Consider the following 22,295-nt stretch of genomic DNA (forward strand, 5'->3'; position numbering starts at 1 on the left):
AAATAGTATCAATGAAGGGATTTCAGTATATTGCTATACTTCTTTATATGATCTATAAAATTAAAATGACACTGTTGTACACTTCATATAGGCACTTGTATTAAATATGATATTTGGCTGTGGCCCTAAACATTTTTATAACACTTCCCTGAGCTCGAATGGTTTTATATAAATACCTATTATAAGGAAACTATTACTTGCTTTCATTGACTTCACTCATTCTTTTTATTTTATTCTGACATTATCGTTATATAAATATCACATTTTCTTTTTCTTTCCTCATTCAAATCATGAAAAAATCAATTGATGAATAATAAATTGATTTATAGAAATAATATTCTATATGTTTTCATTGAATGAACATCTCGTCTAGCTTTTCATGAATAGAGCATTAATTCAAACTATTTTTTTTTCTTCTTCAATGAATTTAATTATAAAAAATAAAAACAAAATCTACATGGTTGATTATTGAATCATCCATTAGTCAAACTTTTATTCAACCATCAATTTTACTTGGTTCTTCAAGAATAGACTAAAACAGTTACTGGATAGTGATATAGTTAAATGTGGTTACTGAAATAATAGTAGATAGAAAAAAAAAATGCCATAGTTAAATTACCATTAAATGTAATGGTATGACTGCTTTTAAATTCATAAGACGACGCGCAAGCGTTTTGTTTATTTTGCTTTTTTTTTTCCTGCTTTAATAAAAATAAGAATAAAAATGGTATACTAAGGGATTCAATGAACATGAGTGCACACAATTAATATAATTAATCTGTTTTTTTTTTCATCCAATAGGCTCTTCGTATTGCTCCCGAATCACATCCTGAAAAGGTTATGAGTACCCTAAACACGACTCATTCAGAATATGGTGGTCATGATGCATTACGTTATGGTACTCGTTCCATTAAAGCTGAAGTTTTATCCGGTCATCCTCTCGAAAACAGATTGAATCAAGTAAGAATTAAATATTACTATTTCTTTATATATATACATATACACATTAACCAACTTATTAATAGTGGGAAGAGACACAATGGGAATTAAAGTTAAATTTGGCACGTCAAGCTTATGGTATGCATGCACCAATCAAAATGATGATGGAAAAAAGCATTGTTGAAAAGGTAAAATAAATAAATAAATTAATAAAAAAACTATACACTTTTAAAATTACTAATAAAATTTTATATATTTATTAAATTAAAGCGTCAACGTATGCCTGTTATTCCCTCTTCAAACCTACATTTAGATATTTTAATGGGTAAAGACGAAACAATTGATTATGAAGATTTCCTTAATGGTAAGCTATCAGTAAACATACAAGCCGTTTTTTTTCTTTAATCTTTATATTTTCATTTTATTAGATCCTGCCATGTCAACCGACTCGATCGACATTCATACAGCTATGGAACATAAACTTAATTTGAAAGTGTAAAAACACAATTATTATTTTTTTTTTTCAAGACAAGAATAAAAATTGATTTAATGTGAAAAAGAAAAAAGTATATGAATAATTTGGATTATTTATTTTTCATCAATAGAACACAAAAGTACTCTAGCATCAACTAGCTGGTTTTCTTTTACTCTCATTGTAACAACACCATTATGACGACTAAGGATTTTAACTTCCGTTTTCATTGATTCAATAGATAAAAGAGGGCTGTTCTTTTTAACAATGGTTCCTGTAGGAGCAATAATTTTAAGAATACGACATGGCATAGAAGATGTATAAGGCATAGCTAAGGAAGAATTATATGAATTAGAAAATGTATAATGTTCATAATTCCTTTATTTACTTCGATCATCTTCGGATATAGTAATTTTGCTTTTATGACGATCCACCTTAGCCAATTCAACTTGATATCCACGAATAAAATCGTGAACAAAAATAATTTTTTCGTTTACATCTTTTATATCTTCAGCAATATAAAAATAGTGTTGAGAGCCATCTAATATCCATGTATTCGTAAAAATGTGTATTGCAATGATTATTATTTAATTTTTACCTATAGTACAACGTAAAAGACCTTTACCGCCGATGATACCTTTTGGACTGGTCACCTCCTTTTGTAATTCAGTTTCAAAAAGAGTGATTGAGATGGGTAATTCACTTGCATCTTCTTCTTGTCGAATTGCTTGTTTGCCAAGTACTTGAGCTTTAAATAAATGGTGTTTTCTATGCTCAGGATCGCCTAAATAATCGTATTGAACCTGAACCTCCTCACGTTTGTTATCATACCCAATAGCAAAGTTAAGACGCTGATAACGCCATTGAACATTTCGCCAACCAGGTTGAATGTTTCTAAGATATATCTGCCTATTACGACGTAAGATCCAATCGAACAAAAAGGCAGCTAGGATACTATTTTTTACGTCATCAGGATACGTGGAAGTGGGGAACAAACTATCTTTTTCCAATGTAATAAAATTGGTATCAAATAGACCTGATTGAAAGCGTGGGTTGTTCATGATAGCTAGGAGGAACTTTTGATTTGTAGTTATACCTACGATGACAGTATGAGCTAATACCATTGTCATGCGGCGGATGGCTTCTTGGCGTGTATGTGCATGAACAATGATTTTAGCTATCATGGAATCATAAAAGATAGAAATTTCCGAACCATCTTCTATACCTGTATCAAAACGAACGCCTTTCAAGGACTGCAAACTAGTTGCTGGAGTCCATTTATGGATGATGCCTGTACGTGGAGCAAAGTCATGATCAGGATCTTCTGCACAAAGTCTAACTTCAATAGCGTGTCCTTGAAACTGTATATTATCCAGAATACCAAGTTCTTTTAAATTAGCGCCCTGAGCAACAAGGAATTGTAATTCAACTAAATCGAGTCCAGAAATGGCTTCTGTAATCGGATGTTCTACTTGAAGACGAGTATTCAATTCTAAAAAATAGAATTTTTTTGATTTCTCATTCTTTTTTTTTTTTTTTTTTTTTTTTTTTTTTTTTTTTTTTTTTTTAAAAAAAAAAAAAAAGACGTATAATCAATTCAGCTAGAAAATAATGATTTTTTTTTTTTTTTTTTTGACTCTACCACAATAAATTCAACTGTACCGGCACCAACATAAGCTAGTTTACGGCCTAATTCAATAGCTGCATTTGTCATAGCTTTACGAAGGCTTTCATCAAGTGCAGGTGAAGGTGTTTCCTAAAAAATGTACACAATGTAACATATAAGTTTAATTTAAAAATAAAATAAGACAGAGTATACCTCGACTACTTTTTGATATCTTCTTTGTATGGAACAATCACGTTCATTAATGTGATAAACATGACCATACTTATCTCCAAAGATTTGAATCTTAATTTTGTATATGTATTTATAAAGCACTATAAATAAAATATAAATAATTTTACTTCTTTATTATAACATACCTCTACATGTCGAACACTTTCAAAATACTTTTCAATCAAGAGTTTATCAGATCCAAAAGCGCGAAGTGATTCACCTTGAGCTGCCTCAATTTCTTCTTTCAACCTTTTTTAAAATTAAGATAATGTATAAAATAAACCGACTCAACTTTATGTATAAAGTATGTCTTACTTGCTAGTTTCATAAACAGTTCGCATACCTTTCCCACCACCTCCAGCAGAAGCCTTTAAAAGAATAGGAAATTCTTCAAAAAAAAAAAAAAAGAAAGAGTTTGAGTTCATAAATAAATAAATAAATATATAAGCATAGCTCCCTTTTGTATTTTATTATTATTACCCATTCTTTTAGCTTCTCGTTCTAATCGATCAATGGATTGATCTTCTCCATTATATCCTGGGATCAATGGAATAGAAGAAATATTTTGTTTAATAAAAGCCTTTGCAGCCATTTTATCACCAATAGTACGGATATTATCTGGATTAGGTCCAATGAAATGAATTCCTGCTTGAATCACTTGATCTGCAAAATCTGCATTCTCAGAAAGAAAGCCATAGCCTGGATGTAAAGCATTTGCTCCTGATCTTTTAGCAATAGCAATTAATTTATTTCCATTCAGGTACGACTCAGATGCAATTGAAGGGCCGATATAGTAGGCTTCATCTGCCATTTTAACGAATAGAGCATTCTCATCACTTTTTTTTTTTAAAAAAAAAAAGAAAAGAAAAGAAAAGACAATACACATATACACATAGATTAGAAAGGGGAAAGAGGAGCTTATACATATTATTACCTGTCAGAATAAACTGCAACAGTTAAAATGCCTAATCGTTTACAAGTACGAATGATTCTACAAGCAATTTCACCGCGATTAGCAATAAGTACTTTATGTATAGCAGTCATTTATAAAAAGTTTTTATATTAAAACAAGAAACAAAAAACACATGAAAATAAAAATAAAAAGAGAGAAAAAGAGTAGTTGCATATGATTTATAAAGTGTAAATCACACGCTAACTTTGGGTTTCCTTTTTTAGGTATTTATGAATGACAATGGATTTTATTCATTTTTATCCTATATTTATATACATACAAAAATCTTACTCATCAAACTAGAATAACGGACATGTTAGAAAAAGGAAATATGTAAAATTATATATAATACTTTTTACCTTCTTTGCAATCATGCCTTCTGGTGGCTTAATTTCAGTCTTTTTACTTCCAACTTCTGCCCAATTAGTTGAAAGACAAGTACCATTGCTTTCAATGAAACTTTTCATCATGGCTCTTTTAGTATCAGGGTCTGCATCTCTATATATTTGTTGGAATAAAGCATTTAAGGCTTGTTCCCCTTCTGGTTTCTCATCTTCAATTTCTCGAGTTAATTTATTCCAGTCCTTTGTTTTACTAGATGATGCTGTGGCAGTATTCACTATTATATTTAAACTCTAAAATTAATATTATATATATAATATAAATATATACATGTACATGCCAATTTTATAACTTACTTTTGAAGCCTTGATCATCTTCACTTTCTAATGCACCCCACATAATACCTGGCATTTCTTTCTTTAATTTGATTTCAATCTTTGTTGAGAGAATTTGGTAAGTTGATTCTTTAGGTAAAATTTTATGTGCTAATGGTTCAAGTTCAAGTGAATAATGGGATCCATTTGTCAATTTAACAGTTAAAGACAGCTTTTATGTTATGAGTATTAAATAACGATATAACTCTAATATATAGTATTAAACTTACAGAGTTTTCAAAAAAGTCAAGTGTAACATCCTCTGGTTTGACTTTTTTAATAAACACTTCGATTGTAATAAAATTATCATTTTGAAACCATTCATGTCTAGATGTATTATTTTTTAAAGATTAATTAAGGTTATAATCAATTTACAACTTGTCTATTTTACCTTGCAGCTGCTTTTGCAGAGGCAACAGGTGCTGGTGTATTAATTTCAGTTTTAATTTCTTCTTCAACTTTTTTTGGCAATTTTTCAGTATTTTTTCTCAACCAAGTTACTAATGTTTTTTCATTTGGATTTAATTCTTTGGACTGTTCAAGATGCTTCTGCGCTTCATGAAAGCGACCCAAACGATGCAAAGTAATACTATATTGAGAACATGATTGAGTGGATAAGTATATATATATATATATTAGTATAATATATCATTTCAAAACTACCCAGTTTGTAAATGCGCTCTAGCTAATAAACTACGAGAACCTTGCTTCAATAATTTTAAAGCTTTTTCAGCATCTTGAAGGGCACACTCTAAATGATTCATTTTTTGATGAACTTGACAACTATATAATAAAAAGTATGTAAGAAAAAAAAAAGGGAAGAAGGATAGAAGAGAAGGGTTAATCTATAGTTTACCGCTTCAAGAGGAATTCTGCATTTTCTGGTTCTAAGTTAACTAATTCTGTAAAAAGGTTCAAGGCTTCATCATAATCATCGTCAAAAAATGCATCATTGGCTTTAGCATATAAGTCAGCAGACTTTTTTGTTGAATCAGATAGGCTTAGCATGATGTTATTTAAAATGGAAAAGGGAAGAAGGTTAAAGAAGAAAAAAAAAAAAAAATCTTGCGTTTTAATGCAGTTTTAATGATTGTTGGAATTTTTTGGCCAATAGAAAATCAATTTGATTATTGCTATGTCTTCTTTTATGATTGGCATTGGAAATTTGTAATTCTAGCTACTAAATTTCCCAGCACTTTGCCATTAGTAGTGTTATCCAAATGAAAATAGACCAAAAAGTGTATACGCTTAGCATGCAAAGATTTCAGAAAGTGTTTCAATAAAGAGAGGTGTCAGTCTATCCTATAATTTATAGAAAGTGTGATAAACTATTCGCGTAGAAGTATAAGGAATCAAATAGTGATTAATAAGAAAACAATAATGATTCAGTTTAATGTTGATTTCACTGCAATGAAAATATCTAAACTTCTATCGTAGAAAATACCCTCTGTGAAAGAAGTGTGATCATTATGACGGTCACTGGTAAATAGGACTGAATGTTTATAACTATTAAAAAAAAAGGCAAATAGTATATTGCACATATTCTTGTAAGTACTTACGTCCTATTGTCATTCTATACAGTAAATTCTACAATTGTTAATATAATAACAATGCTTCTCATTTGTTAATTTCAAAACTTCTGTACTGTCTGATAAACATTCGCGGTAGATAGTTCTTTTTCATAATGTTTTCTTTTACTTTTGCTTTATGAGAAACTGTGCAAATGCACTTTATCATCAATGCTTGAAATTCATTTATATCTACTGCAACTACACTCATTTGGTATCACTGACTTGATCTTTCTCCTATATAACATCACCAAAAAATAATGAGAGAAACCGAGTACACGAACAAAAATTCAGTAATCTGTTAATGAATAGATTTTCACCCTTTAGCGCTAGAACTAAGTTGTGCATTTCAGTCATAGAATCATTTAATGTTCTTATCCGTATTCTTTTCTCACCGAGTCTTTTATTCTTTGGAAACTTCATGTTCATTTCTTTTTCTTTCCTCTAAATATTGATGTACTTTTTTTTTTTTTGAATTATGATGAACTATCAATAATTTCATCACTTGGTCTTTATTTTCCCGATAATCTTAGAAATTAGATAACATTATTTTGAAGCAAGATATATAATAAATAAGGGATATACTATTGCTGGTTAGCCGTGTTAGATGTATATGCCTCTGCTTCTTTAGTTTTAATTCGTTTCGTAACCTTTAACTTATCAATATATTGATACTTTTTTCTTATCCACTTGCTTCTTCTTCTTAACAACCAAGAAATTAATTTTAAAATTGTCCGCTTATATAATATTAGTAAATAGAGTTTTATTTGCCCTTAAGTCTTTTATGCTGGATAAATTATTCTAGTTATATTCTTCTACCTTGTATAAATTTATTACTTGGAAAAAAAAAACCCCTAAAATTTTTCAAAGGCAAATGCATTATTGAATGATTCCAATCTAAGGTTAACATTGCTGGCATTATCATTTCTTCTTTTATATATAATACAATGCCTTTAGATAACGTAGAAAGACTTTGAGTATTAATATATTGTATTCCCTCCCCTTTTTTTATTATTATTATTATTATTATTATTATTACAGCTCTAGGTGTAAATTGAGTGTATAGTTCTGTATTTCGTCACTATACTCTTTAAATCTTATTTTATTTTTTTTAGCAATTGTAGACCTGTTTCAGGAAATATGTAAAATAGGCTTTTATCATAGTCATAAGAAATTTACTGTATAGATCAGACACTTTTGCTATCAAGCATTTTGAGGCTTGTTCGTTCATGTTATAGTTTAATACATGGTATGACAACGAATTTTATAAAAGTCCATATATAAATCTGCTACTATCACTTTAACACACACACACATAAATATAAATATATGATATAAGGAGAAACCTATTATGCTCAGATATATGATAAGAAATAGTTACTTTATATTTTACTGGAAGAGGAGAATACGCGATTTCGAAGAGAGCTCTGTATTTAGAAGTTTGTTTTTTTTTGTTTTTGTTTTTGTTTTACAAAGTTTGTTTAGCTTTACTTGAAGTCAGTACAGATAAAAATAGTACAACTGAGAATGTAAATAAGATATGATAGTAATTCTCTCCTTTGAAGCAAAATAATAGGAAAGAAAAAGTAATCGTCAAAATACAATTACTGCATAATACAAGCCTTAGCCGTGATGAATATGGGAGGTTTCCTTTTCTTTTTTCTTTTTTTTTTTAGTTGTTTAAGTCACTTATTTGTATTGTTTGCTTTTTGCATCTAATGCATTCTTTTTCCATAACAACTTTTTATACGTAATTATAGGCATTATTTTGATAAATTAAATCTTCCATTCTAACATAAAGAAATAAAAATTATCTTTATGCACCTAATAAAACAGGAGAAATGTGTGTGTGTGTGCGTGTGTGTGTGTGTGGCGATGATCTTTCATTTACTCCTTAAATAGCAAAAATAAAAATATTCATGTTGTCTTTTTTTTTCTTTTCTTTTTTTTTTATTCTTCTATCTCATTGAATAAATAGAATGAGCTTTGAACAAACAATTAAACAAGTAAGCTCTCAAATAGAAGATGTATTGGATATATTAGGACAGCCAATAAAGCCTTATTTACCTGCTTTAAGTCGATTCTTGGTTGTTGTAACATTTTATGAAGATGCTATTCGTATGATAGTCCAATGGACGGATCAAAGACAATACTTGGAATATCATCGAAACTTTCCTCCAGTTATATCCCATCTTTTCTTGCTGTTCAATATTATTTCTATGTCGACTTTCTCCTCTACTTTAATTGCTAAGCGTCATATCAATTTATCTGTTTCTGTACTTATCAGTGTTATTGTGTTTCAAGCCTTAGGTTATGGACTTATGTTTGATATGGTAAGTTATCTTGGGTAGGAGAATATTTCGTTATAAAATATATATACATATTTATATGGATATGTATATATCTTTACATTCTAAATTTAGGTATTCTTTTTACGCAATTTATCAATTATTGGTGGCCTTTTATTATGTCTTTCAGAATCGCTATTACGTAGCAAAAAGCAATCTAATCAAAAATCACTATTTGCATCTCTACCTACTATGGCCTCTGATACCGGACGGCATCCTTATTTTCAACTAGCAGGACGTATCCTTTTGGTTTTATTGTTTTTAGGCTTTGTCTTTCAGGGGGAATGGAATCTTTTGCGAGCTTTAGTGTCTTTAATTGGATTTGCTGCCTGTGTCATGGTTGCAGTCGGTTTTAGAGCCAAATGGTCTGCTTCTCTTCTAGTAACATTCCTCTGTATTATGAATGTATTTGTGAATAATTGGTGGGCTATCTATCAATCAGATTATAATCGAGATGTAGTCAAGTATAACTTTTTTCAATGTCTTAGTATTATGGGTGGACTTTTATTATTAATCTCCATTGGCCCAGGACATTTAAGTTATGATGAGAAAAAGAAGGAATATTAATATTAAACCAACCAAAAAAAAAAAAAAAAAAAAAAAAAAAAAAAAAAAAAAAGTGCAAATTTATTATTAACCATAGTAATTAAGGGAATAAATGTATACGTATAATTATTTTGTTTTAAATGTATTTTGGACAAGTTGAATAGCCTCCATTGTTTCAGCTTGAGGGTTTAAATGCTGACCCCATATTTTAGAATTCAATGGATTTGACAGATCAGAATTGTCATCTAACTCAACACTACTACGTTGAATAAAATGCTGATGATTACCTATCATACGTTCCAACCAAACTTTCTTGAGTTTGTACTCTTCTTTACGAACAAGCCATTCAGCCCAACTTGGAATAAGTTTAAATGCTTGATGTATGCCAAAACGAAATGCAATAAATAAATGTTCAGATAATAAAATGGCTAATAATGTAAAAACAGGTGTATACGTTGAATGAATATTAGTAGAAGGATGGAAAAGGTATGCAAATGATCCCATTGTAATAGAGGATAACCAAACTAAGGTTTCCATATTTCTTAACCAAGGACCAATACTTTCAACTCGATGAGGAATAGGACGCCTAATATATGCAATTTTTTTTTAAAATATATATATATATATATATATTTATATACAAATATATGCATACATGAATAAAAAATATCTCTTATTACCTAGTGTATTTGCAAATTTTAATTGCATCGCCACGAAGTTCAACCCAGTTATTGATGATTGAGCATAATGCAGTTAAAGGCCAAACAGTAGAAAACATACTTACATAGCCAAACTATACAATAGTCTTTATGTTAGGTGAAAACAAGTATATTTTATATGCTTCTATTTTACCTGAATCACCATTTCCACATAGTCAGTATAAATGTTGTATTCTTCCATTTCTACTTCTTTGTAGACTTTATCCATAAACTTGCTTTCTTCATTGGTGAATGGTGTATTAATAGCAATATCTTTTCGTTGAGTGGAAGATACATTCTTATTATTTGTTTTTGGATTATGAATTATTCTGTCCTTAAACTCCTCAACTTTAGGCATCACTTTTTTTAAAGCATAAGGAACAACCATTTCTGTCAAAAACCCTATTAATTGTCCTGTCACAATAAAATAGACAAGCTGTGCTCTTAATCGTTGAAAATCTACAGTCTGATGATCATGGCTAATACTAAACTCTACAAGATAAGGTAAAACATAATCTCCAAATGGAATATAAATCCAGGCGGTAATAAACTAAGAGAAAGATATATATATACATATTTAATCATACTATCCATGCACATATAATATTGATAAATACCAATGAAAGATAACCAACTAAGAAGTTTGCAATAAAAATCTTTTGTGTATAGCTATATTCCCAAGAAGTATCTGTTCTATGCATTTCCCAGTCAGTCAATACTTTTACCCATTTGCTATAAATTTTAGTCATAGTAGGAATAAAAAGTACATAACCTACAGTAGGTGCATAATGCTATAAGTTTGAGTTGAATATAAAATGAGGTTAAGCTATCCATAAATTATCTATGCTTTTTTTTTTTTTTTTTTTTTTTTTTTTTTTTACCAAAAACTGACGGAAAGGACCGTTATAATATTCATGTAAAAACAATTGAAGAATAAATACAAATCCAACTATGATACTTAGTAAGAATGCACCAATAGCTACACCTGGTATGGAAGCTACGCGTCTTCCTAACAATGTCCATGCTGATATATAAGGTGTGTCCTCACCAGTTACATGATCCTTGACTATTTTTTCTCCCTTATACTCAGTTCTTCGCTTTTCATGTTTTGAGTAATTTCGAACCTCCCATTGAATAGCTAGCTCAGATTCACGTCGCTTCCACATCTCGAGAAAAACGATAGACCAAGTTAACATGAAAATCGAGAACCATACTGAAAGTGTATTTGAATGAGTAAAATACACCAAGACACCAACTACAGCTGGTACACTAAGCCATAAGAAATAATTTTGAAGGAAAGCAAAATAATATGCAATTTTTTCACCAAAATGATTACGAATTTTTAATAAATCAGCATCATTAATAAGCCATTTTGTAGACCAGGACTTTAACCATAACTATTATAATACGTCCATATTAATACTATTCCATATAAATAAATATATAAAGTAACAATGACTTACATTATTATATTCATCATTATGTAAAGGCATGATACTTTCAACGTACTTATCAACTATAGGCGAAATACCTGCACCACCTTCTGATTCAGATTGAGTTAATATCTCATGAACTAAACGAAGTCGTTCAGCTTCCGTCAAATCTTTAAATGTTTTATCTAAAATGTCTGGCTCCTTTTCAATATCATCTACTCGAACACCCAATAGGAAATCACGCACTCTATTTTTTTTTTTTTTTTTAAATGAACAAATTATTAGGTAATTTAATTTTTTTTTTTTTTTTTTTATACTCTATTTAATGTATTACCTTTCTTGTCTATATTCTTTCTTGATAGGACCTGTAGGAGCACTAACAAAAATTAAAAGAGTTCCTTTTTCTTTACCGGGACGTACTTGGAAACGAAGATTTACTCTTGTTAGTCGTCTAGTAATATCCTTCAATGACTCTGTAACCTGAACTTGTAGCTCTGCTCGTGTAGTTGGTAAGTTATTCTTTCCTTTATTAAGCTTAGTCGTAGTATCAGTTGGGAAACGAAAAACAATGACATAATCAACTCCAGCATTAAAAGAAGAAGAAGAAGAAAAAGAAGAAGAAGAAAGCTTTCTTGATGGTATTTGTTGCTGCAAAGCTGACTCTGCTGTTGAAGTTAAGGTCGCATTAGAATGAACAATAGGTGTGGCACCTATAGAGCTATCTGTTGCTGGTGGAAAAAGATGAGAAAACTCTTCAGTGGATGGAATAACTGATTTTCGTTTTTCTTGTGTCATTTTAATAGAAAGAAAAAGAAAAAGAATAAACCGCAAAAAAAAAAAAAAAATAAAGTATTATTTATGCTGAAACACTTGAAAAAAGAAATCTAATTTAGGTAATTCGCCTGCATGTTCATAATATGTGACAGGTAAATTCATGGATCTTAGCAGTAGTATTTCATCATCTTTGACAAATTCATACTATTGCTCAAGTAAATTATATAACATGCATCTATTCCCTTTCTATAATAGAGCTGACTATAAGCAGTTTTTTTTTTTTTTTTTTTTTTTTTTGTTTGTTTGTTTGAGTGTTAAAATACAAAGAATAAGGTATAGCCATTGTCTATTACTATTTGTCATAATTTATAGTTTTTTATTCTCTAATTCTTTCTTTTAATGATGATGACAACCATGAATTGTAGGAAGGTGTATCTCCTGATGCATAACGATATAGGTCGGAAAGGCCACCTTCTACTAATCCAAATAATGTTCCAAAAGCAATTGAATATTTAAAAGAGCCTCGTGTTAATTTCGCTACATAACAAAGAGTCAGTTTAAACAAATTTAGAAAAAAAGTAAAATCATGCATGCACAATCACTTACTGAATAATGAAAATAGAGTTCCCGTTGTCACACCGGCAGTAATAGAATTCAAAATATCTGCCTCACCTCGTATATTATCCATAGCTGCCTCTAAGGATCCGTATAATAAGCATAATCCACCTGTTTTACCTGTATACTGAATTCCTCGTTTAATACCACCTAGCATCATTCGATAGTTTTTTGTTTTATGATAAAAATACCATCCTTGTACAGTTGTTGGTAATTTATGTGCGTTTTCTGCCAAGTATTGTAATCCTGATTGCCGTCCACCTAAGAAAGCGCCAATGCTAAATCCCCAAAATGATCCAATAGATGTCATTAAAAGCAATCGCGGCTTAGTTGATAATCCTGCTCGATAAGTATAGGTAGGGGTAAGAGCTTGTTCTTTTCCGGTGAGTATAGGTGAGGAAACCGTAGGTTGAAGTTCCTTTTCAATTGGCGTTGATAATGGCGTATTTGTTTCAATGGGTGGTAATGTTACTTGTGGTGTAGGTGGAGCCACAATGACATTATCCTTTTTCATGATGTTAATAAATAAAGTAATATAATAATTGTTATTATTATATTATACAATAATAAGGGGTGTATTGTGACTTTATAGTTTTGTTTATTTATTTTGATGTTTTTTAAAAAAAAAATAAAATAAAATAAAATAATAAAATAAAAAAAGCGGGGAAAACTACTAAACAGTTAATCTGTATGGTCAATAACTGCTGCATTTGAAACTATATTACATAAAACGGCAATAACCTTGAAATACAATAGAATGGTATTACGTAATAAATGAATATAAGAATGAGAGATAGTAGTTATAGAAGGACAGTGATACTGAATAAGCATAAAAAATGAATTTAATTAAATAAGCCAATATCTGGCTTATTGATATGAAACTTTAAGTTAGTAGAAAAGATAATGAAAAAAAAAAAAAGTATATCGTTTAGTAGTTAATTTTAGTGTTAAAAAAAAACTGAAAGTATTAATCCGTATAATAAAAAAGATTGACCGAAAGGTAAAAATAAATGTCACAAACTCATTTCTTTTTGTCATTTTGGCCAAGAATATTTGTCCATGCTAAGTTGCAGTGATTTTTGTTTAAAATTTAAGATTTTCAAAAATGGAAATCAAACTTTCTTCCTGTCAATCAAAATTTTCTTAGTGCATTCAAAGTTTTTTTGGTCATCATTCAACTTTTTGACAAGTGATTACATTTTCAATCTTACAGATTAGCCTGATGTTAATCTAACAAATTAGGTGAAGGTTAATTCGACGACATAACAGATTAGGTTGAGGTTATTCAGTAAGAGATATGAAAACAAAATGTGAACATAAAATGTCTCTTTTGTGAAGTCATGAAAGAGAGTTACAAGAACAGTGTCAATCGCTTGACGATCAGCGTCGTTTACCAGTTTGAATAGCTTCGACAGATTGACAAGCAGCATCAACAGCTTGATGAAGAGATTTGAGCTCTCGAAGAACGTCAGATTATTGTACCAGATGAGTACGTTGAAACTCTTCCAAGCGATCAGGCCGAAGTTTATCGTAACATCCTTGACAACGTTACTGTAGATGACTATTCAGCGAGTGTCAATACTCTTAAAAGAAGAAATACAGTATCAGTAATAGGAACCCTTAATCAGTCTAACCTGAGACACTAAAATAATTTGCATTTATGCTAATTAACTTTTTTTTTTCCCTTTTTGTTAGATTTAGAACTGTTAGATATAATAACCAAATGATTGTCCACTTATATTAAAATAAATGCCGTTATTAAAGTGCTTTAAACTTGCTGTTACCTGATCCAGAAAAATATCAAATTATGTAACAGAATACTAGGAAAAAATCCTCTCTTTGAAATATGATACGATTATACCATTATCCAAATTTTTCCCTCAACGTGTTATTGTTCTCTCATTCAAAAAAAAAAAAAAAAAAAAAAAAAAAAAAAAAAAAAAAGAAAAAAGAAGTAATAATATTACCGTTTCCCAATAGAAAGCAGTAATACTGTGTTCACACAAGCTGTATCAAATGCCCGTCTTGCTTATAGTAGCTTACCAGCAGACGTTTATAGAAGCAATACATTCTTACTCAAAAAATAAGTTAAGTATAAAACTTTCAGTATAAATGATATAACATACTGACAAACCTCATGGCGCATGATGAATAATGCTTTCAATTATAGGCCGATTTTACTCGTATATAAATAAGGCTTTTATTGTCGATAATGTAAACAATTATATGAATAATTTAAGAAAAATATGAAAAATGCTCTAAAGCGACAAATTAGAACGCACCGTATCTCTTAGTTCAACATAGATTTCTCCATTTTGTTCTTGCTTTAGTATATTCATAACTTTTGTTTGTTCACTTATTAACATCGTCAATGTTGCAAGCAGTTCCATTACACGGAGCCATTTGTATTTTTCGTCGAACGAGACCGGAATTTCAGCTTTACGGTGCTCAATGTGACAATAGCCCACTTTTGTAATATCAATGCTGGTTGATGATAATGTTATTGTCTGTTTGATCGATTGAACACTAAATACTTGTAACTTTTTAAACGTCGAAAAGCTTGCATCAAGATGTTTTCGACCAATCCCGTTGATGAAAGCTATGGTTGAATTTAAATTTTTAAGCGTATCTTCCATTGTATGCTCCATATCTTCTTTCTCTAATCCGCTAGATGCCTCCATTGATAGAATTTCATTATGACATTTATCAAAGCCTAAACCATCCAGAAATCTTCTGGACGTTTTTATCCATAAATCAACATTGATACTATCATCAACGCAGTTTTGCGATAAGGTTTCACACCATTCAAATCCAATGAGACCTGTTTGATCACCTAACGTTTGAAATATTGAAGCAATTTGGTCAACCCAGAACGTTCTTTCACTAGGTGTTCTCAGTTGTATTGATCTGTTACATTTATCGCTATAACTTGTTAAAATATACTGAGCTGCTTTGAAGAAATTATGTTCAAGTTCGTCTTTTATGGTATGTTTGTAAGACCAAATATACTGTGGCCATTCTTGGTATAGGTTGATTTTTAGAGTATTCAAAACGAATGCATAAACGTTAGGAAAGTTTGTATTAAGGGACTTGAAGCAAGACTGGTCTTCAAGCTGTTGTGTATATATAGCCTTCATATCTGGTGTCATCTGGAGGTTATAGTTTGAAATGATTTTTACCATTGTTAGCGTTTTGATCGTATCTGCTGAAAGTTTTGGTAAATCAAGATCGAAAATCGAATCTTGTGCGCTCGAAAAGCAATAAATAGATTTCTTTGTAGGTATCTGCACCTTTTGTTTTTTCTGTTGCTTGTCAGTCCTCAACGTTTCATCTTGTGTCGCACTTTCTGTATCAGATTTTTTCCTTTTGCTTGTGTCTTGGTGTTTTTTGCAGACATGCTGTTCCAATTCCGTTAAATCTCCAAAATGGTCCAAGCACGATGGACAAGCATATTGACTAATGATATTTGATGAATTCTGAGCATCACGTTTATTCAATTTAACATAAATAGTGGTACTGGTATTTATGTGTCGTTTACCAGATGCTCTTGGAGGTAAATAGATTTCATGCTGTTTCAAAAGATGGAGACGTAGCATTTGTGCAGAGGTAAATGGATTCGATTTGCATTTGTAACAGCAAAGCTTCAGAGAAATAATTTTAGTTTCCATACCAATGGAGAATGTCACAACACACTTTCCAGATTATTGTTCAAATATTATGGTGGGAATGCAAGAGGCAGCTTCAATTTTTTTTTTTATAGCCATCATAATTTTCGATAGTGCGCGTATCTCCGCCCCTTTTTTTTTTAAAAAAAAAAAAAAAAAAAAAAGTTCTCGCACACAATAAGGTACACCAATTTTTTATTGTCTATAACTTGAAAATCTGATGATGATCATCTTGAAAATAATAAGTGATGATTGAGCGACAATAGATTATAAGCTTCAAACTAATATATCGAATTAACCTCAGGCTAATATGCTAGATTAACCTCAGGCTAATTTGTTATGTAGATCAACCTCAGGCTAATTTGTTATGTAGATCAATCTCAGGTTAATATGCTAGATTAACCTCAGGCTAATATGCTAGATCAACCTTAGGCTAATTTGTTATGTAGATCAATCTCAGGTTAATATGCTAGATTAACCTCAGGTTAATATGCTAGATTAACCTCAGGCTAATTTGTTATGTAGATCAACCTTAGGCTAATTTGTTATGTAGATCAATCTCAGGTTAATATGCTAGATTAACCTCAGGTTAATATGCTAGATTAACCTCAGGCTAATTTGTTATGTAGATCAATCTCAGGTTAATATGCTAGATTAACCTCAGGTTAATATGCTAGATTAACCTCAGGCTAATTTGTTATGTAGATCAACCTTAGGCTAATTTGTTATGTAGATCAATCTCAGGTTAATATGCTAGATTAACCTCAGGCTAATATGCTAGATTAACCTTAGGCTAATTTGTTATGTAGATCAACCTTAGGCTAATTTGTTATGTAGATCAACCTTAGGCTAATTTGTTATGTAGATCAATCTCAGGTTAATATGCTAGATTAACCTCAGGTTAATATGCTAGATTAACCTCAGGCTAATATGCTAGATTAACCTCAGGTTAATATGCTAGATTAACCTTAGGCTAATTTGTTATGTAGATCAACCTTAGGTTAATTTGTTATGTAGATCAATCTCAGGTTAATTTGTTATGTAGATCAATCTCAGGTTAATATGCTAGATTAACCTCAGGCTAATATGCTAGATTAACCTCAGGCTAATTTGTTATGTAGATCAACCTTAGGCTAATATGCTAGATTAACCTCAGTATTTTGATTATCAAAAAGATAAAGAAAGAAAAACGAACAGAAGACAAGTCTGTGAAAATTTTGTATAGTATATTAAAGATAATACAAAAATTGTACAGCTAAAAATTATCTTGAAAATATCGAGGGCTATTTATATTTTTATACAAGGTAAGTGTTATCAATGGAAATATGATTCAGATAAGCAAGTTTTACTATAATAAAGTGTTTTACATAAAACATTGTCTCTGAATAATTCTGCGATCAATAAGATATTTCTTTATTCTTTTTTTTTCTCCCTAAGTTGCCGCTGTTCCTAGAAATATAACAAATCATTGTCATTGGAGTGCGACACATTAATATTAATTCTCAGTGAATATGCCTAGCTGCAACAATACTAATTATTTATGAGCTACTATCATTATCATTATATAAGATTTTACTCCATAACAATATTCAACATTATCGATGTATATATGATATGTATGTATGACTCAGAGCTAATTATGTAATTGAATACACCAGTCATAATCCTGTTTGAATTATGTATATAACTATTATTATTGCTCAAACATTCTAACAATGACTATTATTGAGACTAAGTGTAGAATGAATATTATGCTGTGAAGTCCAATATACTAGTTGCATATGAATAACCTCTTTATTATGTAATAAATAATGGTTTATTTTTATTAACTTAGTTATAAAGACAACTACAATCATAACACTCAGTAACAACGTTCTTTATTGCCTCTGTTAGTTCACCTTTTGGCTCGATGATTCTCGGACGACCGACAGTTTTGAATAATGAGTCAGGATCAGCTTTCTAACTTTTGTACCATCTTTGGACTGTTCTTGGCTCCAATTTAAGCTGTATGGCAACAGCTCTCGCGCTCTGTTTCAGGTGGACATCTACCAAGTGAACAGCATGTGCCTTAACTTCGTTGCTTGTTCGGTTTCCCTTCAGAAATGAGTCTCCCTTCTTACGATTTGTTTTTTCTTCTTTATTGTTACTTGCTTCTGGCTGAACGTCTTGATCTTTTTCTTCCGTAGCAAGCATATTTCTTACTGCTGTCATGTAAGCAATATAAGATGATAATTCATCTAGTTTATACGGATCCTCCTCATCTACAACTTTTCCGTTTTCATCTTCCAAAATAAATTTATAGCTTATTGTTGAAGTAAATTCGAGAAAAAAAGAAGATGACATTCAACTTATGCAACATCTTAGGTTTTTTTAGTGCGACAATGTTTTGGTAAAGATGTATGTAAAGAAAAACAAAAAAAGAAATCGTGTCGAGGCTACCAGGGGTCGAACCTGGAATCTCCTGATTCGTAGTCAGACGCCTTATCCATTGGGCCATAGCCCCTTGACACGTTTTGGAAGACGCTAGATGTTATAAGAGTATAAATTTTGTTTCAAAGTCACGTGACTTTGATGACATCATCATTTCTTTTTTATTTTCTCATTTATTTTTTTAATTGAAATCAATTCTAATATAAATGAAGAGTAGGTGTATAAGGGCTCAGAATAAATAAATTCACTAGTTGTGAGAATAAAGAAGTTGAACAACTACAAGCTCTTTGTTCAAAATTGAATATAGTTCAGTAAGCCAACTTGTGATGATAAAAGTAATAATGGAGTTAATATAAGAGAATACAAATATTAGACTATAGTATTTGCCAAGGAATACCAGAATATATATATATATTATATTGATTTATTATAAGGAAAAAGGTTTAAAGAAACTAGAGGTTGTTTTTTGAATTTACATTTATAGAAAAAAATAATGTATTACATGCTAGTCGATGAAGGAGTGAGGAGAATGATTAGAGTAAAATACTGAATGGATGTCGGATATTTATTTGAGTTGCCAGCATAATAATATCTGATATACTATATGATATGAATAGCTAGATGACGGATATTTTTATATCGTATTGTTTTCAATTTTAGGCTTTATTAATGAGTTCAAGTTATATTGTATGCCATCGCAGATACGTTGAAAGCTGGTATAATAAGATAATGTGTAATTCGAAATTAAAATTATTATAGTATTGATAAAACAAGTCATGTATCGGTATTTAGAACGAAAGAAGAAAAGGAAAAATATATGTATGAAATTTACCGCATAAATCAAAGGATGATGCTTATTCCAATAAGTTTATGGGCGACTACATACTAATCTTAACATATACAAATGTTATTATTTATAGTCTCACACATAAATGAACTAAAAGATGTGATATATATTCTAAAAAGGAAAAATGAGGAGTACGATAATAAATTATATAGCTTACTTTTACAGAGGTATTAAGATATAAGTAGATAATTAAGAATACAACGAATGTTAAGATACAAACCAACTTATTAAGATAAAATTCTACATTTTTCTAAACAGCATATATTAAAAATAAAAACAAATTAAACGAATTACATAAAAAAAAAGAACTATTTCTATTCACTTATTAAATCATCTTTTCCTATGTTTGTAATTTACATTAAATTCATAAATTATAGTGTTGAATACAGATTTTATTATTTGCTTTTTTTAAAAAAAAGGAACAGAAAATATTTTTTCCAAAAAAAGCAATGTTTTTCTTTTCAATACATCAAATAATCTTATTATTTCTCTTTTATAAAAATCACTTCTTTTTCTCTTATTTTCATTTTTTAAAAACAACATAATTGCAATATATGCCGTTATTTCATGCACCAATACAAGAAAGAAGATATTTGGAGCCTAGTAGTTGGCATAGAAAGTTTTGTGCTTGTATGTCATTAAGGGGTGGCTGTGCTTTTGCATCTTTGATATGGCTAGTAAGAATAAATTAAAATAAAACATACGAGCCACTAATAGTAAAATCTATAAAGGGTGTAAATACTTACATTGCTACATTATCATTTCTTGGATATACTCGTAATATTTATAAATACATATAATTCTTCAAAAGCTAAAAAATATAAATTTATTATATTAGCTATATTTTCGTTTTTACATAGACCAGCACTTATTACACTTGGAATTATTTCAATAGTATTTAGTCTTATAGCAGCCTATATTATATATGGACTATTTAAAGTATATATGTATATGTATATGTTGTTGTTTTTTAAAAAAAAAATTGCTTCCTAAAGTTATTGTTCATAAATCAACTATTTATAGAATTCACCAGCTAAACTCCAGTCAGGCTTTATTCTATTATTTCTAATTGTAATCATATATTTAATTGATATCCTGGTGAATATATTCATATTTTGTGTTCAGAAATCTTCATATATTGATTGGTGTCTATCAATGTCTCAACAGAAGATTGATGAGAAGATTGAAGGGAAGGCCATCAATGGTACAATATATCAAATCGACGATTTGCTTCCGTCTCTAAATGTTTATAATTGTCAAAAATTATGGGAAAATGAAATAAAATTTTCTATTGCTGTTTTCATGGTGATGACCATCTGTTATGTAATATAGACATCAATTAAAACAATTCAGGAGATATTAACGATTTTTCTTTTTTTTAGGGATATTGGACACTTTGTGTATTCTACTACTATGGTAAACTACGTGATTTATTTTCCTATCAATCTTTTTTGTTTAATGGTAATATCGCAAATAATCTGCATGGTCCTAATAATCCTCTACCCCAGCATATGTTCAAAAATATAAATTCTTCCAAAAAATAATAAAATGTATATATCTACTTTTATATAAATATATATATATATATATATATATTTATGTGTATATCTTCACTGTCTATAATATCATGTTATTTCTAAAGAGAGGGTGTATCATTGGTTGGAAATCTGTTGTTTTGTTGTGTTATAGGCACCATATCTTTCATTCGTTCACCTATCATAGTTTGTATTGACATATATTTTGCAACGCAGCGATCTATACATTTTTGTTCTCCTTTATTTAAATCAGGTTCATGATAGTTATTAGGGATGCATTTATCCTGACATGCTGCCATGATCCTATTTAATCTCACTTTTAAGAAAAAAAAAATCAATATAATAAAACAAATTATACCTATTAAACATCCCCATAAAAGCATCCACTTGCTGTTCAGCTTCTATTAAGTATTGAGGATCTACATATGTTTGTGTAAAACTACTACTCCAGCTCATTTTTTTTTTAAAAAAAAAGAAAAGAAAAGTAAAAGAAAAAAAAAAACTGGGTATATGGCGGCACAGAATTTCGCATTACTATATTAACATACCGAAGAAGCGTCATCAGCATACGCTTACGTTAAAAGAGTATTTTATTAATTTCGAAAACTCTATCGGGCACAATGCTAAAATTGTCCGGGTCGGTTCAAAAAATGGAATCGGTGGGGGGGGGAGGGGGAGAAACTGAAGTTACTTCAGGATCAAAGAAGATGAAAAGAGTGTATTGATTATATTATTAGCTCGAGAACAAGCATTATTTTTGCCAAGCTAGTTATTACAGCAGTAATAGCAGCCTTTCGAGATGAAATAAGTAATCAAATTAGCAAATATGTGTACATTTATATAAATTACAAATAATTAACCATTAGACAAATCAAGAAATAAATGTTAGTATAGGAGCATAGCTTATTTAAAATAAAGAG

General features: G+C 30.0%; 10 protein-coding genes and 1 non-coding gene across 11 annotated transcripts; 3 read left to right on the forward strand and 8 right to left on the reverse strand.

The window, feature by feature from the left end:
* Positions 1 to 677: 677 nt before the first annotated feature.
* Positions 678 to 1,483, forward strand: BX663DRAFT_154189 (proteasome maturation factor UMP1-domain-containing protein). The gene is made up of 5 exons (XM_051521615.1): positions 678 to 727; positions 802 to 960; positions 1,026 to 1,127; positions 1,210 to 1,303; positions 1,368 to 1,483. The coding sequence occupies exons 1-5, from the start codon at positions 725 to 727 to the stop codon at positions 1,436 to 1,438; spliced, it is 429 nt and encodes a 142-aa protein (XP_051380354.1). The 5' UTR covers positions 678 to 724; the 3' UTR covers positions 1,439 to 1,483.
* A 44-nt stretch (positions 1,484 to 1,527) lies between these two features.
* On the reverse strand, positions 1,528 to 4,059 carry BX663DRAFT_532321 (carbamoyl-phosphate synthase L chain, ATP binding domain-containing protein; the record flags this gene model as incomplete). The annotated part of the gene is made up of 8 exons (XM_051530447.1): positions 1,528 to 1,742; positions 1,800 to 1,952; positions 2,010 to 2,934; positions 3,054 to 3,167; positions 3,231 to 3,320; positions 3,395 to 3,497; positions 3,564 to 3,636; positions 3,729 to 4,059. 8 exons carry the CDS (start codon positions 4,057 to 4,059, stop codon positions 1,528 to 1,530), a joined length of 2,004 nt encoding a protein of 667 aa, XP_051380355.1.
* Positions 4,060 to 4,487: 428 nt separating this feature from the next.
* Positions 4,488 to 5,924, reverse strand: BX663DRAFT_488315 (SGS domain-containing protein; the record flags this gene model as incomplete). Its single annotated transcript, XM_051524806.1, has 7 exons — positions 4,488 to 4,499; positions 4,560 to 4,819; positions 4,899 to 5,088; positions 5,147 to 5,243; positions 5,308 to 5,505; positions 5,580 to 5,699; positions 5,773 to 5,924. 7 exons carry the CDS (start codon positions 5,922 to 5,924, stop codon positions 4,488 to 4,490), a joined length of 1,029 nt encoding a protein of 342 aa, XP_051380356.1.
* A 2,515-nt stretch (positions 5,925 to 8,439) lies between these two features.
* Positions 8,440 to 9,435, forward strand: BX663DRAFT_517363 (SURF4 family-domain-containing protein). The gene is made up of 2 exons (XM_051528710.1): positions 8,440 to 8,817; positions 8,908 to 9,435. The coding sequence occupies exons 1-2, from the start codon at positions 8,464 to 8,466 to the stop codon at positions 9,397 to 9,399; spliced, it is 846 nt and encodes a 281-aa protein (XP_051380357.1). The 5' UTR covers positions 8,440 to 8,463; the 3' UTR covers positions 9,400 to 9,435.
* Positions 9,428 to 12,358, reverse strand: BX663DRAFT_517366 (calcium-activated chloride channel-domain-containing protein). Its single transcript, XM_051528711.1, has 7 exons — positions 11,844 to 12,358; positions 11,540 to 11,756; positions 10,958 to 11,473; positions 10,694 to 10,867; positions 10,231 to 10,626; positions 10,059 to 10,171; positions 9,428 to 9,964 (listed from the first exon to the last, which is right to left on the reverse strand). Exons 1-7 carry the CDS (start codon positions 12,302 to 12,304, stop codon positions 9,505 to 9,507), a joined length of 2,337 nt encoding a protein of 778 aa, XP_051380358.1. The 5' UTR covers positions 12,305 to 12,358; the 3' UTR covers positions 9,428 to 9,504.
* A 439-nt stretch (positions 12,359 to 12,797) lies between these two features.
* BX663DRAFT_517369 (uncharacterized protein) lies at positions 12,798 to 13,527 on the reverse strand (the record flags this gene model as incomplete). Its single annotated transcript, XM_051528712.1, has 1 exon — positions 12,798 to 13,527. A coding segment is annotated over exon 1 (527 nt), but the record flags the coding sequence as incomplete, so codon positions are not given.
* Positions 13,528 to 13,832: 305 nt separating this feature from the next.
* On the reverse strand, positions 13,833 to 15,044 carry BX663DRAFT_544849 (uncharacterized protein; the record flags this gene model as incomplete). The annotated part of the gene is made up of 3 exons (XM_051530909.1): positions 13,833 to 14,459; positions 14,533 to 14,540; positions 15,025 to 15,044. The coding sequence occupies 3 exons, from the start codon at positions 15,042 to 15,044 to the stop codon at positions 14,137 to 14,139; spliced, it is 351 nt and encodes a 116-aa protein (XP_051380360.1). The 3' UTR covers positions 13,833 to 14,136.
* Positions 15,045 to 15,432: 388 nt separating this feature from the next.
* Positions 15,433 to 15,906, reverse strand: BX663DRAFT_415714 (uncharacterized protein; the record flags this gene model as incomplete). Its single annotated transcript, XM_051522346.1, has 1 exon — positions 15,433 to 15,906. A coding segment is annotated over one exon (474 nt), but the record flags the coding sequence as incomplete, so codon positions are not given.
* Positions 15,907 to 18,993: 3,087 nt separating this feature from the next.
* On the reverse strand, positions 18,994 to 19,066 carry BX663DRAFT_t104. Its single transcript has one exon. It is a non-coding gene; the product is annotated as a tRNA-Arg (tRNA).
* Positions 19,067 to 20,265: 1,199 nt separating this feature from the next.
* BX663DRAFT_517378 (uncharacterized protein) lies at positions 20,266 to 21,436 on the forward strand. Its single transcript, XM_051528713.1, has 5 exons — positions 20,266 to 20,517; positions 20,572 to 20,617; positions 20,679 to 20,779; positions 20,864 to 21,163; positions 21,223 to 21,436. Exons 1-5 carry the CDS (start codon positions 20,395 to 20,397, stop codon positions 21,382 to 21,384), a joined length of 732 nt encoding a protein of 243 aa, XP_051380362.1. The 5' UTR covers positions 20,266 to 20,394; the 3' UTR covers positions 21,385 to 21,436.
* Positions 21,413 to 21,869, reverse strand: BX663DRAFT_517383 (Tim10/DDP family zinc finger-domain-containing protein). The gene is made up of 2 exons (XM_051528714.1): positions 21,734 to 21,869; positions 21,413 to 21,678 (listed from the first exon to the last, which is right to left on the reverse strand). The coding sequence occupies exons 1-2, from the start codon at positions 21,829 to 21,831 to the stop codon at positions 21,477 to 21,479; spliced, it is 300 nt and encodes a 99-aa protein (XP_051380363.1). The 5' UTR covers positions 21,832 to 21,869; the 3' UTR covers positions 21,413 to 21,476.
* Positions 21,870 to 22,295: the final 426 nt, after the last annotated feature.

This window comes from Cokeromyces recurvatus (assembly GCF_025118155.1).
Source record: "Cokeromyces recurvatus strain NRRL 2243 chromosome Unknown BX663scaffold_23, whole genome shotgun sequence".
Lineage (NCBI taxonomy): Eukaryota > Fungi > Mucoromycota > Mucoromycetes > Mucorales > Mucoraceae > Cokeromyces > Cokeromyces recurvatus.